Here is a 17,441-nt window from a genome sequence, read left to right as displayed (position 1 = left end):
AGTAAATTATGTGATTAAAAAAATGAATGATGTAATATAAAAAATAAAAAAAGTGAAAATGCTTGATTTTTTTTTAAAGAAAAAGTGGTGTGAATGGTAAAAAAAAAAAAAAAAAAAAAGAGTTCCTTATAATTAGAAGTTGCGACAATTTCTTCTACCTAAGCAAAATTGGGCAGGAGGTGTGAGGCCCCGATGGAACCTCTTTATGTGTTGGTTTGCCCCTGCCATAATTGGAGCACGTGCTCGGACAAACGAATTTCATCGTGGCTCTTTCACATGCTCGTCACCTCTTCCAAAAATAATTCAAATGGGTTATATGTTTGCCCAAATGATGCTCATAGAGGGCTTCTCACAACTATCATTCGGTCGGGAATCCTGGTTTATGTTTGATCAAGTCTTCTAAATTTAATAGACCCCATACGACTGACATGCAACTATAATAATGTTACAGTAACTATCAACTATTAATTTTTATTTTTACAAGTCTTTGTTAATCGAATTTAATTTTTGGATTAAATACCAAATACCCCCTGAGGTTTGGTAACTTTATTTTTACCCCCTGAGGTTTCATTTTTATCACAGGACCCCCTGCGATTTTGATAAAGGACTAAGTTAGTCCATCCGTTAGTTGACCGTTAGGACTAACACGTGGACCAATCAGATGATGACACGTGGCACATATTTAATTTTTTTAATTTTTTTTGAAAATTAAAAAAAAAAAAAAAATTGGGAGTGGCCGAGCCACCCCCATCCGGCCAGATGGGGGTGGCCAGGCCCACCCCCATGGCCAAAAGGGGTGGTCGAGCCACCCCAAAATGGCCAAGCCACCCCCAATTTTTTTTTTTAAAAAAAAAAATACATTTTTTTTTTAATTTAAAAAAGAAAAATTAAAAAAATTAAATATGTGCCGCGTGTCAACATCTGATTGGTCCACATGTCAGTCCTAACGATCAACTAACGATCAACTAACGGATGGACTAACTTGGTCCTTTATCAAAACCCCAGGGGGTCCTGTGATAAAAATGAAACCCTAGGAGGGTAAAAATAAAGTTACCAAACTCCAGGGGGTATTTGGTATTTAACCCTTAATTTTTACTACCACATCATCATAATTGTATAACAATTATATAAAAATCTACTAAGTAGCACTACTCGTAATTCTTACACTCATGTTAAATAGTATACAATTAATAAAAGATGTCTACCTACAAGTATCCCAATCACCAGACTACGCCTACGAACTGATATCATTAATTCAATCTCCCTTCCCCTTTCAGATATGTAATGTCCAAAAAAAAAAAAAAAAATAGTATGTCTAGAACTTTCTCAAATATCTCCATGGACATTCGACGACTCCCCTTTCCCCTCAATTGAAAAAAAATAAAATAAAATAAAATAAAATCCACTTTGGTAAGAAAATTCATATATATATATATATATATATATATATATATATTTTTAAAGAGAAAAATGTAAAATTAGTTATTATGGTTTAGCTGATTTACAAGTAGCTTCATGAGGTATCAAAATGAACTCAAAGGTCCGTGATGTATGCCAAAAAAGTAATTTAGTCTTTATAGTCAAATTTTGTCAACTAATTTAATAGATTATGTTAGTGTGACATTGACTTAAATATGACAAGTATCACAATTTTATTGACTATAACGTTTCACGCTATCATAATTTGTTAAGTCAGTGAACAAAATTTGGTTGTAAGAACTAAATTATTTTTTTGGCATACTACAAAGATCTTTAAGTTCATTTTGATACCACAATGAGTTAATTGCAAATCACATAAACCATTTTGCATCCCCGTCCCCCTCTTTTTTTAATAAGAAAATTCATACTTGGGCATAACCTCATCCCAATTCTGGACAAAAAAACACCTGTTCCCAAGCAGGCCCAAATGTTTGCACCTACTTCGTAGCCGATACATATAAACTCCTCACAGCAACCGCCACTCCCACCAGCGCGGCGCGTACACCCTAATCCTGAAGTCCACGCGCCACCTCTTGAACTCAAAACACCATGAAGAGAGGCCACCGCCCCCAACCGCCTCCGGAGCCTTCTTCCTCACGCGCTGCCACTGTGACCAAGCGTAAGCACCATTGTCTTCAGCAGGAGCAATCCCGTAGTAGTAAGAGTAATAGTAATAGCCGCCACGCGAAGAGGTGCAGAACGAGAATTGTCTCGGAATCAGAAACCCTAACCGTAGTACCCGACCCGCCTCGGACCTTACCCGCTTCTAACCGGTTCGAACGCTTGCATTCTTCGTCAACACCGCGTGGGAAGCAAAGACACAAAAAATCGAGCGCTAGAGATTGTAATAACCGCCAATGGGTTTCCTCTTCTTGCGATACTTCTAACTGCGAAGGTGAAAAAGAAAGTAAAAATCTTTATGTATTTATGTAAATATTGTTAGTGCTTTTCCTTTTAGCAGTGTAATTGATTATCAGAATGTGCAATTTGTCCTTGAAAGTAACAGCTAAGATAATGGATTTTGTTTTTGGCTTTTCTTCGTCGTTTCACTTCTGTGAATTTTGCATTACTTGAATAGAGAGGTTTTGGCTTAAAGTGCTTAGTTTGAAGTTGTAGGTGATTTTGGTTTTCTAGGCGGTCATCAGTTCAGGAAATTGAAAAAAGTGTTCGACTTTCATTCGAGAGCTTGTAATAGTGGCGTTGATTTTGAAAAAACTTAATAATGCTTATTGGTTTGTTTATCTTTCCTCTTACTACTATAAGACTACCGTGAACATTTGTTGCCAAAGTATGAGAATTCTGAGTAACGGCATGTTAACTTGATAGGGGTTGTGGGTTTTCTCTAAATTAAATTTCTTGATACCCTTTTACATGTTTAATATGGTACATGATCAAATTACTCAAATGAGCGTGCTTGGATGCGAGGCTGGTTGCTTGATGATGTGCTGATCTTTACAATAAAATAATGATCAGCTTGAGTTTGGAACTAAGTATTCTTTCGTGGAAGGTGTATGTTTGATCTAATCACTTTTGCTACATTACCAAAAAAAACTCAAAATATGAATGTAATAAGTAAATAAAGGGCATAATTTGTAGCCTGACACTTTCTTAATTATAGAGTGTGTGGCAAACAATCTGATAGGGGTCTTCTCCAGGAAAGGTACCCGAGGTTTGAAGCATTATGGTTAACGTTCAATCTGAATTACCAGATCATTTGAATTGTATTATGGTCTTGATAAGTAGAACCGGGGAAGATCTTTTGTCTAGTTAAGACTTCTGTCAATTGTCAATATCGTTAATTATTTTTATTAAATGCTTCATAAATATCTGTTTCTTGGACATTTCTGACCGATTGTCTAGTGGGCTGTCTGCATGCACACTCATTGAAGATGATCATTTCTTTCTTGTATTTTTATCTTTTCTTGATTTTTATCTCATTGGAGTAACCCTTTTACTCTCTTCTTGTATGCAAGTGTGTCAATGAGTGGATGGGTGGGTGTGACTTTCAGCTTATAGGACCAGATACCAATATCTATCACTTCTTTGTTCTGCCTAAACCTTTTTCTTTTCTTCCGCAGATAAAGTTGTCGTCGTTTCATATAATATACTAGGTGTTGAAAATGCATTAAAGCATCCGGATTTGTATTATAAAGTCCCTTGCAAATTTTTAGATTGGGACCGACGAAAAATCCTCATATGTGAGGAGATCAATCATTACAATGCAAGCATTCTGTGTTTCCAGGTAAATTTACAAGTTTTTCATTGGTGACACACATTTGTGTGCGTGGAGATGCAGTTGTCTGCATGATGATTTGTGAGCATTTTAGATATATTTAAAAAGAATTATAATAACATCTGGTTTTCTTGTTCTCTGAAATTTTGTTGTTTTACTTCTAAAAACAAAGGTATAGAAGCTGTTATAACATTAATACCTAGGAGTTCTTAATATGTAGAGGTAATATGCTTAAATTTATTACTTACAAAAAAAATATATGCTTAAATTTATTTACACATTGGAGGCTGTGGTCATGATTTCAATCTTGTGTAGCTGCATGGGTTGTATTTGATTTTTTCCTCGATATCTTATTTCATAGCAAAGCACCACTTTTTTGTCAAAATTTTTCTTTGAGTCAGTTTTTTGTATGACTTTGAATGTTTTCATTTTTATAAGATGGTAAATGCCTGAACCTGTTTTTTGATAAGTGGGTATATACCTGAACCTTACTCTATGAAGTATCTTCTCTGCCTTTAGGGAGTTTAATCTGTTTTATTTTATTTTTCCAATTATCTGAACCTCATATCATATATGAAAGGCTTGACTGTTAAGGGCACTTGAGATTGAGGCATGTTGTGATGAATTTTGTTTTTACATTCTCATACCCACTCTTATGGCTGCAGGAGGTTGATCGTTTTGATGATTTAGATAATCTTTTTCAAAATAATGGCTTTAAAGGTGTTTACAAGGTATAGTAAGATATTACTGATAGTATGTCTAGTCTAACCACTGTGCTTTCCATTATGTTCTAAATAATATAGAGTAGTGATTACGAATCTTTTACAGGCTCGAACTGGTGAAGCATATGATGGGTGTGCTATATTTTGGAAAGACAAACTGTAAGGTTTCTCGACCCTTATGGAAATCACAAATTTCTGCCGCACTGTAGTATAGCTTATTATACTTTAATTAGCATGTTTTGTCATGCGATTCATCTATTATTTATTTTCTTGGAAGTGGCTTTATTGTTTACCTCTTTCTCATTTACTTTTTTTTTAAAAAAATAAGTAACCCGGATATCATTAAAAGCGTAAAACGCTCCCAAGTACACAAAAAATATACATGAGAAAACACCTAGCTGCTAGCTAGTAGGAGGAAAAGAACAAGGAACCTCTTTCTCAATTACTAGACAGGCTTTCCCTTGGTTAATACAAGTTTTATTATAGATTCTTCAAACTCCAAATACCTGACAAGAATTGTGATGGATATAGTAAAGAATAATGCTACACTTACTCCCACTTCTTTACACAATTTTTTCACACCTATGGGTAGCTTTTAAAACCACCATTGAATATGAGATAAATGTTTATTGGATTTTGATTCAATAATGGTTTTAAAAGCCACCTACGGGTGTAGAAAAATTGTGTAAAGAAATGGGAGTAAGTGTAGCATTCCTCATATGGTAAATAATATACCTTGACATTTTGATTTTTTACTATGAGCATGCCTCTCGATGCCTTTTCTGATAGGTAATACCTTGTGTATTGGTTTTATAGCTATTGAGCACTTTGTTTGCAGTGAGCTTAATTAGTCATATTTATCATCATTTTGAATATCCAAAATCATATTCTGAGCAGATTTACCCTTTTGCATCAAGAAAATATAGAGTTCAGGAGTTTTGCCCTTCGTGACAATGTTGCTCAACTTTGTGTTTTGGAGGTATGCAGATTTTCTAATTTTTGCAATTTGATTATCCTTTTACCTCTTCCAGGGGTGTAAATTTGAAACAAGATACCCATTTGCTAAGATGTAAATAAGTCAACCCCAGTATTGGCCTAATGGTTCAACTTAGCTTCAAGGCTGATCTTTCATGTACAATATGGTGTTATGCTTGGAAATTTCCATCTTCTATTAGTTTCTGTCTTTCTTTTTGGTTTTCCCTCATTCCTGAAATTCGTTTGTAAGTTATGGTGGCATTCCAAGTTCAGATACTGCCTTTCCTGAAGTTTTAGAGTCCCATGGTGGAGTTTTTGTGAAGAGTGTAAGGGTTATAAGATCCACTTTAGTTGCATTTATGGTAACCTCATTTCATGTTCCCTAAATTGCATTGGAACTTTGCAAATTTAAGTGGAATGTGGAAGAGGAAGGCACTCCCAGTTGAGATACTGGCTTTGAAGAAGTTCAAGTGTCCCATCACTTGAGGCTTTGTGAAGACTGTGAAGTTACAAGATACATAAAAGTTGCATTTATGCGTTGAAACTATGCCAATTGTGTGGAACAAGGGGGAGGAAGCATAAATATTATACCCTATTGTGTTTCAGTAGTACATTGCATTTGAGAATAATGTTTTCTCAAGGACCTTTTGGCTTATAGAGTGGAAAGTGTATGACACTCAAGTGGTAAGGGCCTTGGTCTTGGTGGCATTCCATTAGGTCTAAGGTTTGAATCCCCCTGGGTGTAAACAATTCGTTAGGGTCAGCCCGCCGGTAAAGCCGGAGTATTACCCAATCCATGTAGAATGGGCGCTTTACACGGGTCCGAGGTTTATCCGACGTGGGTGGATACACAAAGTGGCCCTGCCTTGGAGGGGTTCCTCGTCATCAAAAAAAACATTCTTACTTGCAAAAGAAGAGAAACTAAAGGAAATGGTCATTACACAATGGTCTAGCTACATAAGTAGCTTATAACATTCATTGATTTTTTTTTTTTTTTTTTTCTTTTGTTTTTTAGTTAGCTTGAAGTGCTTTTCACCTCAGTATCTTGTGATTCTTAATTATAGCTGCTTTCTGTTTCATGGCTGAGATGTTACTTGGTAGTCCTCGAGCAGTATCCCTTTCCTTTTTCTTTGTTGTCCTTTTGTTTTTTTCCTCCAATATTTGTTGTATATAATTTACTTGACTTGCTTTGTTGTCATGGGAAATCCAATTATGCTTCCGATTTACTCATAGTTTTTCTTTTTAGATTTTATTCATTTATATTTTCTTTTATCTTATATAGATGATCCAAAATCAATCAGAGTCTGAATTGTATACCGAAAGATCCATGTAAGTTTCGTTTTATTTTGTATAGAAACATTCATGCAACTGGACATATAGATGAAAATCATGAAATTATATCTGCCTTTATTAGTACTTAATAAGAGATGGGCCTTATGTGTGTAACTGTCCTTTTGTGCCGTTATATTTTCATCTTTTATTTTTATTTTTTCTTCCCAATAAAAGATGCATTAATAAAAACAGTAATTGCTGGAAACAAACTAATTAAAAGAAAATTGAGCAGGAAAGTTTACCCTAGGGAGCCTGCTTTAAGACAAGCGCGAATAGATCTAATGATGATATATTATGGGAGAAATTTAGTCCGCTGTCAATAAAAATCCAAAGGAACACAGTTTTGACCATCACCTGTGCTTGTGCTTGAGAAGGTTCCACAGCTGGGAAATATGGTATATGAATTGGTGATCAAATCTGATTTTTGTTTTTTTTTTTTAAGTTTAACCTGAAAATTGTAAAGCTATGCACAAAAAATCTATATCACAAACAACTCTATCATACTTTTTGCTCAAGAAAAAGAGAAGTCCATAATACTTTTGCTTTGTAGTTCATGCAATGTATGATTTTATTCTTCATATTTTCATGAAATTGGTTTTTGAACTTGTGATTCTTCCTCTCTCGTAAGAGATTTCTGTTCGTGCTCAATTATCATATCCAGAAGATACGAAACTCATATTTTTTGTTTTTGCAAAAACACTTTGCCAGTTCAATCACTAACTTATGTGCCCTTATAGGTCTCCACCAACTCTAAGTCGAAGATTACTGGTTGGAAATATACATGTACTCTTCAACCCAAACCGTGGAGACATCAAGCTAGGCCAGGTATTTACTGCTCTATTCTCTGTGAAAGAGCTGAAATTCCTGCGGAATGGTTTCAGTTAATATCTTTTGGGATTCTCAATGTTAAAAACAGTCCCCTACTCTCATCTCTTATATGTACTGTGCATGCAAGTACATTCCCCCCCAAATCCTTTCCTACTGGGGCTGTTTGCTGGAAGGGGGAGTTAGCTTCAGATTCTATCTATGAACTCATGGTTGTGATGCCATAATATTCCACTGCATCATCAGCTGCCAGAAGAAAAGAAAGGATTTTTCTATTTTCATTCAAATGGCTTTTTTTTTTTACTACAGTAATAAGTTTGCATGTAAGCTACAATCCTGTAGGTTCGAATCTTTCTTGAAAGAGCGTACGAGCTATCACAAGAATGGGGTGACATCCCAGTAGTAATTGGTGGGGATCTAAATAGTCTTCCTCAGGTGAGATCATGCTAGGCAATTCTTAATGAATAAATAAAAAAATTTTAGAATGCAATCGTTAATTTTCATTGTCACTTATATCTAATTTTTTTTTTTTTTTTTTTTTTTTCATCCTGTGGTCAGAGTGCAATTTATCAGTTTGTGGCTTCATCAAAGGTGAGTTCAGTCCTTGTCGTGTGTCAAGCCTTTTTTGGTGTGTGTGTGTTTTGCACATTCTTGGGACTCCAATGGCCTTAAATATCTCTGGGTTCTCTCATTTTTTTGGATTTAATATGAAACACTTCGTTGTTGCTGGAATTTGTTGCAGTTAGACATCCACCTACATGACCGCAGAAAAATTTCAGGGCAGCTTGAATATCCATCTCAATGCAGAGGCAGATTTCAGAATCAGAATCCGGCCAGGTATTTAAGAATTCCTATCAAAATATTTTATTCTACATTCTCAGTCATGAGTCTGATATGACGTGTGTAAAATAGTTCATTTTCAAGTTCCTTTGCATCTTAACATCTATACATTTAAAATAAAGTATCACTAAATTGAGCAGTAAATGAGATCGTTTCTTGAAATGTTAAAGTGAGGTTGTTTACATGACTATGAAGAAAACATAGACCTAAAGTAGTATATGAAACAAGGAAAAAAAAAAGGAAAGGAATTTTATTTTGAAAAGTGTTAAAATCACTACTTATACCAAAAGTTTAAGTTGATAGGAAATCATGAATTTAATCATTTAATTAAATACTTTAACAATAACTTTGTTTTATACCCTCTTCCCAGCTTTTTTTTTTTTTTTTTTTTTATTTGGCACCGGGTATTCGGAGCTTCGCTCCGACTAATTCCAAGGGTGCATAGGTCCTCGGCAAGGAGCTTTCTACAAGTGCGCCTTGGTTAATTTAAGGGGTGAACCCCTAGTCGGATGGCCCCAAGAAGCAATTTGCACTCTATGAGTTTCGAACCTAAGACCTTGAGGAGCATACTCAAAGTCCTAAGCTGTCCAACCTTTGAGCCAACCCCTTAGGTTTTACCCTCTTCCCTGCTATTAGCAGCTTAGAGTGCTCGCTTAGCAGCAAAGAGATTTACTCCTAAATATGTGCAGGATTATGACCAGGCGTTCAGCCTTCATCCTTTCTGTAGTTTTGATGTGGATATTCATTTTAATAACCCAAGGCATATATTGTCACATGGCTTCCATTGCCTCTCAGATGATTACACTGGTGGTGAATATTGATTAATATGATGTTGTTGTTGCTGTGTTTCATTACTATCACTATTACTATGCATAGATTGGTTTATTCCAGATACAATGTTTTGAAGTCTATCTCAAGGTCACTGTTGTATAGATGGAGTGATGAAGAACGAAGGCTTGCAACAGGTAGTGGAGGAGCCACCCATGTTCAACACCAATTAAAGCTTTCCAGTGCATATCATGGTGTTCCCGTAAGATGCTTGAATCTTTTCACACTATTTTATTTTCTTGTGTACCTTAGATTGCCAACTTATGAAGGGATGTTGCTTAACTTGTTCAAACGAAGTATAATAATGTGCACTTGAGGAATATTGAGGTTGATATCTTACACAAGTGAGACACGATGAGTATTGTAATCCCCATTTAAAGGAGATATTTTATGACTGAAGTACATGTATGTCAGTGTCTTACACAGGAACTCTGCCAAATATTCAACATAGGAGTATCTTTATTGCACGTTTCCTATTCAGCTAAATTGTTTCCTGTGTATTTCTTTCATAACCTATAATTAAATGATGCAGGGGAGCTGTAGAACGAGAGATAATCATGGGGAACCCTTGGCAACATCATACCACTCTAAGTTTATGGGAACTGTTGATTATATCTGGTAGTTCAAGTTTATTGTAAAAAGTACAAAACTCTGTTTGCCTTTGAAAACTTTTAGTTATTGATACGTTTGATTGACACAGGCATACAGATGAACTTGTTCCTGTGAGAGCTCTCGAGACCTTACCCATTGATATTTTAAGAAGAAGTGGAGGGCTCCCAAGTAAGGTACCTTTAGGCTTTTAAATACTGAGCTTGATCAATCATATCATACAGAAATTGTCTAAATATACTGTTTAAGGCGCTTGTTCTTGCATATTATGAGAGTTATTTGAATTTGATCGTGAAAGTTTTCATTTTAGCATCTTAAATTTTCAAAGAAAAGTAGCTTTGAATGTTGGTTTTTTATCCGTACTTTATGATATGACCTCAACAATGCCAGATATTTTAAAGAAGTTATTTGTGTGTCCACACCTACTCATTGATTTGTCTATCTTGAATGTAGGAGGGGCAAAGGGTGCAATTATAAACTTAGTTTCATGGAGACTTTTTTAAGTAGGGCTATGTCTGCAATAGTCACATATCTTAAAACGCAATGGTTGCATAGAGAACAGTTGATAGAGGGTTGTAATAATTTCAATTTCCTGGACCATGTCTCTTTTTGTTTTTTGTTCAATCAAGTGTAAACAAATGAAAATTTCAGTTAAGAGAGGCAAAGAGCAGGATATCATAAAAGATGTCTAGTAGCTATGTCTTTGTTTCATTTTTCATGTTATATTTTAATTGTAAATCCATGTCTCAATTCATTAACCTAGAAAAAAATACAAGAAATTGTGTCTCGTGTTCAACTCCATGCAACAAGGTTATAGAGGAGACTTCAAAATAGAGTGACTGACAACAGTTAGAATCAATGGTTAATTTTGGGCAACTTTCCTCCTGAATTGCTTTCAGTGAGAACCTCAAATTGGAGATGGGAAGAGGGGAAGTTATCTAAGATGTGTGCAAGTTTAAAGTAAGGAAGCAAATGGCTTTTATAAGCTCTAGCTCAAATCACTTTCCTGCCCTTTTAAGAATGGCGTGGAAAGTGTTGGGAGATAAAGCGGTTACGGAGTTTTTATCAAGAGTATATCAATATACATAATTGAACACAACTCTAGCTCAAAAGCTTAAGTTAATGGGCTAAGGTCCACTTAAGTATATTAAGCATTCTTTTCTTTTATATTTTCTCAATGTAGGACACAACACTCACAAGTGCACTCACAACAGAGAGTAAATCATAGTTCAAGACCCATTGAATGTGTGTAAGTAACTTGCTAAAGAAAGAAAAAAAAAGGGACAAATCCCATTATAAGCAGGGAGTGAAGTAGCGAGTTATTTGCTTCAAGTAGAAGACATTACAAAGCCAGGGGCAAGGATGCCGGGGAGACGGGGTGTTGGGAATTAATTTGTGGAACAATGGTCTAGACTGTAAATTTGGCTTCCAGTAGAGCTGATTGGTGTATTCATGTAGCTGACTCCATGAAATTAGGGACTAAGCCTTTGTCTGGTTGAGTTGTAACGTTTGCTTATTTATCGTTTTCCAAAAAATAATAAAGGGGATATGTTGCATCATAATGTAGTTTTACTAAATAACACTTAAATCGCCAGCTTCAGTAACAATCATGGCCTTTGAACTGATTCTTTAAACACCCTTTTTCTCTTGGAAGTTCGTGAATGTGTTGGTGTTGGAATTTGAGGGTCCATATCTAGGAACAATTTTCAATGGATATACCAATATTAGTTCATATTGTTAATCTTTTTCTGCAAATAGTTTGTGAACATCACTGAATGTTGATTGGCCTATATTACAGACTCAAGAGATTAGCCTTTGTTTCCTTACATTGTAAGCTTATTATACATTGACCTCTGCTCTCCATGTTAAATTGTCCATGGATTCATCAAGTTTTGATGTTAAATTGCAGAAATGGGGCAGCGATCATCTCGCGCTTGTATGCGAACTGGCTTTTGCAGATGACATCAAAGGGATCTGAATACTGGGGAGTGTACATTCTAGAAAAGCCTTGGTTTCTTCTTGGAGTTCCAAAGGCTTTGAGGAGGTTTCTTCGCCTTGTTTGTGGTATAGTATTCATTAGGCATCATTCATTTGGTCCTGCAAAGATGGGCGGGACACTCCTTTGTCTTACTTACTGGGAGTATTATGCAGAAACAGCTTCACTAGTTTAGAAGCATCCCAATAGATCTGAATGATTTGCATTCTGATAGAAAATCACTGCAACAATAAATAAATCCGTGCTTGGTGTAGGTTTTTTTACTGCACCTAAGCGAAATTATTGTTATTATTATTATTATTTGAATTATTCCATATTTTCAGATGCAAACTACAGTTCTCTGACCTTTCTCATCTTGATGCCATGGCATAGTGCTGAAATGTTGCCCGTGACATAGGTTATTGTTTTTTTGCTGACTTTGTAAAATCCTCGGTTATCTGTAGGGGCTGCTGATCTTACACCCTACCAACTTTAATTAATGGGGCAGTGGTCAAATATTTTCGGATTTACTGTCACACTCACTCTGAAGAAGAAAAGTCTTTGGATGGAGAAAGAGGGACCAATTAAACCAACGTGCCGTTTGTTTGGGGGGAAAAAAATGAGAACATGTAATAATGTGGTTTGGAGTTTGGGGGATAAAGTCTCCACAATATGTAAATAAACGAAAGAAATTTGGAAGGTAATAGAAAAGTCGCGTCTCTTTATTTGTTCGATAAATAAGAAGAATATGATCATCCTATCTAAAATAAGTAACTAAAATCTGTTCCCCTATTTTGATTAATGACTTTTCAAATGTTATATATATCATTTGAATAATATTTCTCTTCTCTTTGATTGAGGGAGAGGGAGAGAGAAATGAATAGAAAAATATAGCCAATTATAAAAGTAAAAAATAAAAGGGAAAAATCTACTCTACCCCCTTGAAGTTTAAAGAGTTTTTCAATTTAAATTTCAAAGTTTAAAAATTGGGAATGTACCCCCTAATGTTTCAAAAAATTTTAATTTAAACATTCCGTTACTAATTTTCGTTAAATTGGACGGAAATTTAAAAAAAATAAAAAATAAAAATAAAAATAAAAGTCTAAGGGTAATTACGTAATTTCATAGATTTTCGTCCAATCTGACGAAAATTAGTAACGGAAGGTTTAAATTGAAAATTTTTGAAACATTAGGGGGTACATTGCCAATTTTTAAACTTTGAGGTTCAAATTGAAAAACTCCTGATACTTCAAGGGGTAAAGTGGATTTTTTCCAAAATAAAATATCTTATGCATTTATCTAAAGTGCTTTCCTATATATGAGTAAATGCATGTTTGAGATTGTATTTGAAAAATAGAGTTTTTAAGTCAAAATGTGTTTTTTTGACAAAAACTTCATTTTTAAGCTTTTGTCAAAAATACGTTTTGACAATTTTTAGGCTTTTTAAACTCTTAAAAATGTTTTCAATTTTGTTAATCAAACAAATATTTTTTTTTCAAACAGACTTTTTAAGTGTTAAAGTCAAATGCACAGCCAAACAGGCCTTAAGCATAGTAAATGAACTATATATTGCATTTGGTTCAAAGAGTCAGATGGAGATTTTTTTTTTTTTAAGAGTTTAGTTAGTCATTTTATATAGAAATTCAAAACGCATAAACCATTATGAATTATATAAGACAAAAGATTACGTTATTGGAGGAAGAGAAGATTAACCCAGAAACAAGAGCAATTCCTCTAAGAAGTGGCTGAGAGCTTGCCAGACATGATATGCAAACAAAATTGTCAAAATTGACAACCTAAGCTTACTAACCTAGGATTAATTATTGTAATTTATAAAACATTATTAGTAGCTTTTCCTTCTTTTCTTTTCTTTTCCCCCTTTTTATCTCTAGTTTATCAAATGAAAAATGTTATATACCATTCTAATATTCTACTTTTATTTCACCATACTGATATAGAATTGCCTAATAATTCTTAAAAATGATAATAATAATATTAATAATTGATTACTAGAAAATACCACATCTTATCTAGTGAGAAAGAGACCAAAAGAATGGGGCTTTGAAGTGGGCGGCTGTAGGTGTGGTTGAGGCTTGTCAGGGAGGCAGGTGGCCATGACTTTCATATTTCATTTTCAGCCAAAGTCCACAGAAAAAAATAAATAAATAAAAAATAAAAGTATATTTTATTTTTATCTGAAGCAATTAAAGCAATTAAAGCTACATTTGCTTAATATTTGAAAGCTACTTTTAACTACTTCCTCCAAAGTTTTTTGAAGTGTCAATTGCTTGCAATGCAAGTGAGCTTATCAATTTTGGCCAAACAAATCTTACCTATTCCAATCAAAATTTGAAGTCATATTTGAATGGTTTGTGGGTATTTTACTCTTATCAAGCAAGATTCCCTAAACAAATTTGAATTTGCTAGATTCTTGTGGCTGGATTTTCATCAACTTCATTTATCACACCTTAATCTTTATCACGCCGCTCATAATTTTATAAGCACATCATTACGGACGATATGAAAATGAGTGAAAAATAGGACGAATAATGATTTTTATCATTTTGAAGCTTAATGATTTTTTCTTTCCTCGTCTTTGTTCTTAATTAAGCTTCCCTCAATGGGTTTTTAATAGACAGCATTTTGTTTTTTATTTTTTTAAATATTATTGGGTATAGTTGTGTTTCAGAAGATCAGTACTTTGTTGCTAAAGTCCATCACTGCCTTATCACCACAAAGAGGGGTTTTTGAGAAACGTAGGACTAAATATAGTTATTCACTTCAAATAGAAATCCTTGAGAAGCCTAGGATTAAATAGTCATCACTTGTTAGTTAGGTGATCGTCTTTAACTATTCACTATAACTCAATAATAGTCTTTTAAGTATTACTCAGTAATAGTCTTTAACTATAAGTCAACAATAGTCTTAAACTGTGACTTTATTCTCGAGCTCCATGATATACTTTATTCTCAAACTCCATGATATACTCTAACAGATATCATACGAAATTTAAAATTATAAGTTCCTAGACTGAAGTTGAGAATGAGTTTTTCTGTCTCTAATACAAATTAAGATCCCCTTTAATTTTAAAGAAATAGTAGATTTTCAAATTACGTAATTTTAGTTGTTTTTAGATATCGAAATGCTTGAAAAATGTTATATATTATAATTGAAACTTGAATATATTTTCATGAGGTTTTTGCTCTCTTTGTTATCAAAAAGCTTTGAGCCAAAAATTGTTTTTTAATTTTATGAAAAAGAAGTCTCTACAAAAGTGAAAATGAAGTTTTTTTGGAGGAAAATTCTTTTTAGTTAGCTCGATAACATGCCACATTTTTCATAAATAACATTTTTCAAGCGTTTTAATACCTAAAAATTGTCTAAACTACGTAATTTGAGAATTTACAATTATAAAGAAATCTTACGGGATCGAGAAGAAATTCTCCCTCAACAAAATTGAAAGAAATCTCACAATAAATCTAAAAATTGTTTTTGTATTCTTTTATATATATATATATATATATATATATATAAAATGTTAGATATTCTCCTAATATTTTCCTAATGTCTAACTGTGATGTTGCTTTTAAAATCATCCTTATATGCAAAACTTTAATGTTTCCTCAATCCACGAAAAATCCTGGTCAGAAAAGTAGTCAAGCGAAGGAAGACCGCCGGCTTCTCCATATTCAACCCCACACATTTCATCCCCATCAATGCCGTTGAAAATTCTGTCGAAATCGTTCCCCAACACCGAATAATCATATCCCGGAACCATCTCTCGGATCTCCAATGGCTGTACCAATATCGCCATTTCCGGCGGAGCTGCAGCAACGGACTCTTCTACTACTTCTTCAATAATCGTTTCCACGTTGCCTTCCTCCTTGACCGGAGCCGGGGTGGAGACATCGAGCACAGACAACGGCGACGGACGATGAAACGGATTTTGGGTGTCGACCAGCATTGCGGTAGAATCAGCCGGTGGTGATTTCAAGCTTTCAAGCTCGAGCTTCTTTTTCTTGTAAACACGAGCAGCCTCCTCCTCGGTATTGTAAGTACCAAGCCACAGCCGCCGGCGTTGAACTGGATCGCGGATCTCCGCTATATACTTCCCCCACTTCCGGCGGCGTACGCCCTTGTATGCAGAGGAAGATCTCCGAACTCTCTTGCAATCTCCCTCATTGTCGGAAACCTTCGACGTAATACTAATTTTCGTTTCATTACTGGGTTGTGGAGAATTTGTATCAGCAAACGAAAAATCATATCGGAAATTAGGAAGCAGAATCTCCTTGACAAATCGCTTAGAAATTTTTCCTTGTTCTTTCTTCAACTCGTGTTCTTCATCATCATCGTCGCTTGAAGAATCGGTGGCATAAGGATCATCGACCATAATTCGAATTTTCCTCATATTTTCACTGCTTTTCATAATCATTGTCTTGAATTGAATATTGTTTTTTGATTCTAGGAAAAGAATTGAGATCCTTTTCAATCAATCTTGAGTATCACGAAAAACCCAAAACCCTTAAACCCAAATTGAGAAGGAAACAATTTGTGTTTCTGAGATAAGCCCCGAAGGAGTCTAAACCATAGCAAGTCCTGCAAGAAAAATTCTTTTTATTAAAAACAAAACAAAGTAGAATAAATCCTAAAACCCATCATAAATTAAGGTTTTTTAAAAAAAAATTAAAAAAAAAAAAAAAAAAAAAAAAAACAGCGCAATAAAAGACATAAAATAGACAAAAACCCACAAACTGTTTCGATCTTAATGGCGTGAAAAAGGTTTGGGGAAGACTGTTTTTGGGTCCGACAATGACAAAAACATGATTGCGTGCAAAAGGTGAAGAACAGGAGGAATGTGTTAAAGGCTAAGAGCTGCTTCAGAGCTCCAGATTGCAGATAAAAACCAGACGACATAAATCCTCTGCTTCACACTTTCTTCGGATAGACTTCCTGTTGGAGAGAAAAAGAAAGTCTTACATATAAATAAGCGAAAAACAAAGTTTACTTTCCAAAGATAACTTTCCGGAGACAAAAAGGAAAAAACCTTTCCCGGACTGATTTGGTAAGGTTCTGGCTTTCTCTTTGGAAAAACGTACGTTTTCTCTCTGTTCTTCTTCTCCACCTGTGCCAAGAGGCCATATAAGCAAAGCCCGCGTGCCTTGCCTTGGCTCCACTAGGACCACCGCTGTTTTTGAATTTCTAAACTATTGTCTTTTTTTTTTTTTTAATTATTATTATTATATATATATATATATATATAAGCATATTTTAGCCCAAATATATATTATAAACTAGGAAAAAATTTACCTACCCCTCAAACTATCATCAAGTTGATAATGTCCCCACAAATTATCAAAAAAATTGACAATGTACCCCCAAAGCAAAAAAGACAAATGACCCTCTATTTTTGTCAATGTGACAAAAACACCCCTATTAATTCAAAAAAAAATTAAAAACTAATTTTTTTCTTTAACAAAAACGATCCATTTCCCTTTTTCACTTTTTTTAATAAAAAAATAATTTATTAAGGGTATTTTTGTCATTGAAAGAATATTGACAATTTTTGATAGTTTGGAAGGGACATTATTACAATTAAATGAGGTACGTGGACTTTCTCGTATAA

The 17,441-nt window shown here is 34.5% G+C and overlaps 2 protein-coding genes across 7 annotated transcripts; one reads left to right on the top strand and one right to left on the bottom strand.

Moving 5' to 3' along the window:
- Positions 1 to 1,894: 1,894 nt before the first annotated feature.
- LOC132184784 (carbon catabolite repressor protein 4 homolog 5) lies at positions 1,895 to 12,148 on the top strand. 6 transcript variants are annotated; one of them, XM_059598541.1, is made up of 14 exons: positions 1,895 to 2,374; positions 3,558 to 3,721; positions 4,378 to 4,443; positions 4,541 to 4,593; positions 5,332 to 5,413; positions 6,692 to 6,738; positions 7,479 to 7,566; positions 7,909 to 8,001; positions 8,125 to 8,157; positions 8,309 to 8,403; positions 9,340 to 9,436; positions 9,767 to 9,852; positions 9,935 to 10,019; positions 11,753 to 12,148. In XM_059598541.1, exons 1-14 carry the CDS (start codon positions 2,029 to 2,031, stop codon positions 11,819 to 11,821), a joined length of 1,404 nt encoding a protein of 467 aa, XP_059454524.1. In that variant the 5' UTR covers positions 1,895 to 2,028; the 3' UTR covers positions 11,822 to 12,148. The 6 variants fall into 6 exon arrangements, with proteins under 6 accessions (XP_059454524.1, XP_059454523.1, XP_059454522.1 ...); XM_059598540.1 differs by having other exon boundaries at positions 9,325 to 9,436; XM_059598539.1 differs by having other exon boundaries at positions 9,298 to 9,436; positions 9,935 to 10,014.
- Positions 12,149 to 15,416: 3,268 nt separating this feature from the next.
- Positions 15,417 to 16,291, bottom strand: LOC132185284 (ethylene-responsive transcription factor ERF118-like). Its single transcript, XM_059599077.1, has one exon. It carries the CDS (start codon positions 16,248 to 16,250, stop codon positions 15,417 to 15,419), a length of 834 nt encoding a protein of 277 aa, XP_059455060.1. The 5' UTR covers positions 16,251 to 16,291.
- Between the last annotated feature and the right edge of the window lie 1,150 nt (positions 16,292 to 17,441).

This window comes from Corylus avellana, chromosome ca6 (genome assembly GCF_901000735.1).
Source record: "Corylus avellana chromosome ca6, CavTom2PMs-1.0".
Classification (NCBI taxonomy): Eukaryota; Viridiplantae; Streptophyta; class Magnoliopsida; order Fagales; family Betulaceae; genus Corylus; species Corylus avellana.
The sequence above is the reverse complement of the archived record's forward strand: the minus strand, read 5'-3'. Positions and strand labels throughout refer to the sequence as shown.

Bases quoted from the DNA above. Each gene is read 5' to 3' on its own strand.
- LOC132184784 (XM_059598537.1), top strand. From the start codon at position 2,029: ATGAAGAGAGGCCACCGCCCCCAACCGCCTCCGGAGCCTTCTTCCTCA. The intron at 2,375-3,557 runs GTGAAAAAGAAA...TTTCTTCCGCAG, and splicing joins CGATACTTCTAACTGCGAAG to ATAAAGTTGTCGTCGTTTCA. The intron at 10,020-11,752 runs GTACCTTTAGGC...GTTAAATTGCAG, and splicing joins GTGGAGGGCTCCCAAGTAAG to AAATGGGGCAGCGATCATCT.
- LOC132185284 (XM_059599077.1), bottom strand. From the start codon at position 16,250: ATGATTATGAAAAGCAGTGAAAATATGAGGAAAATTCGAATTATGGTC.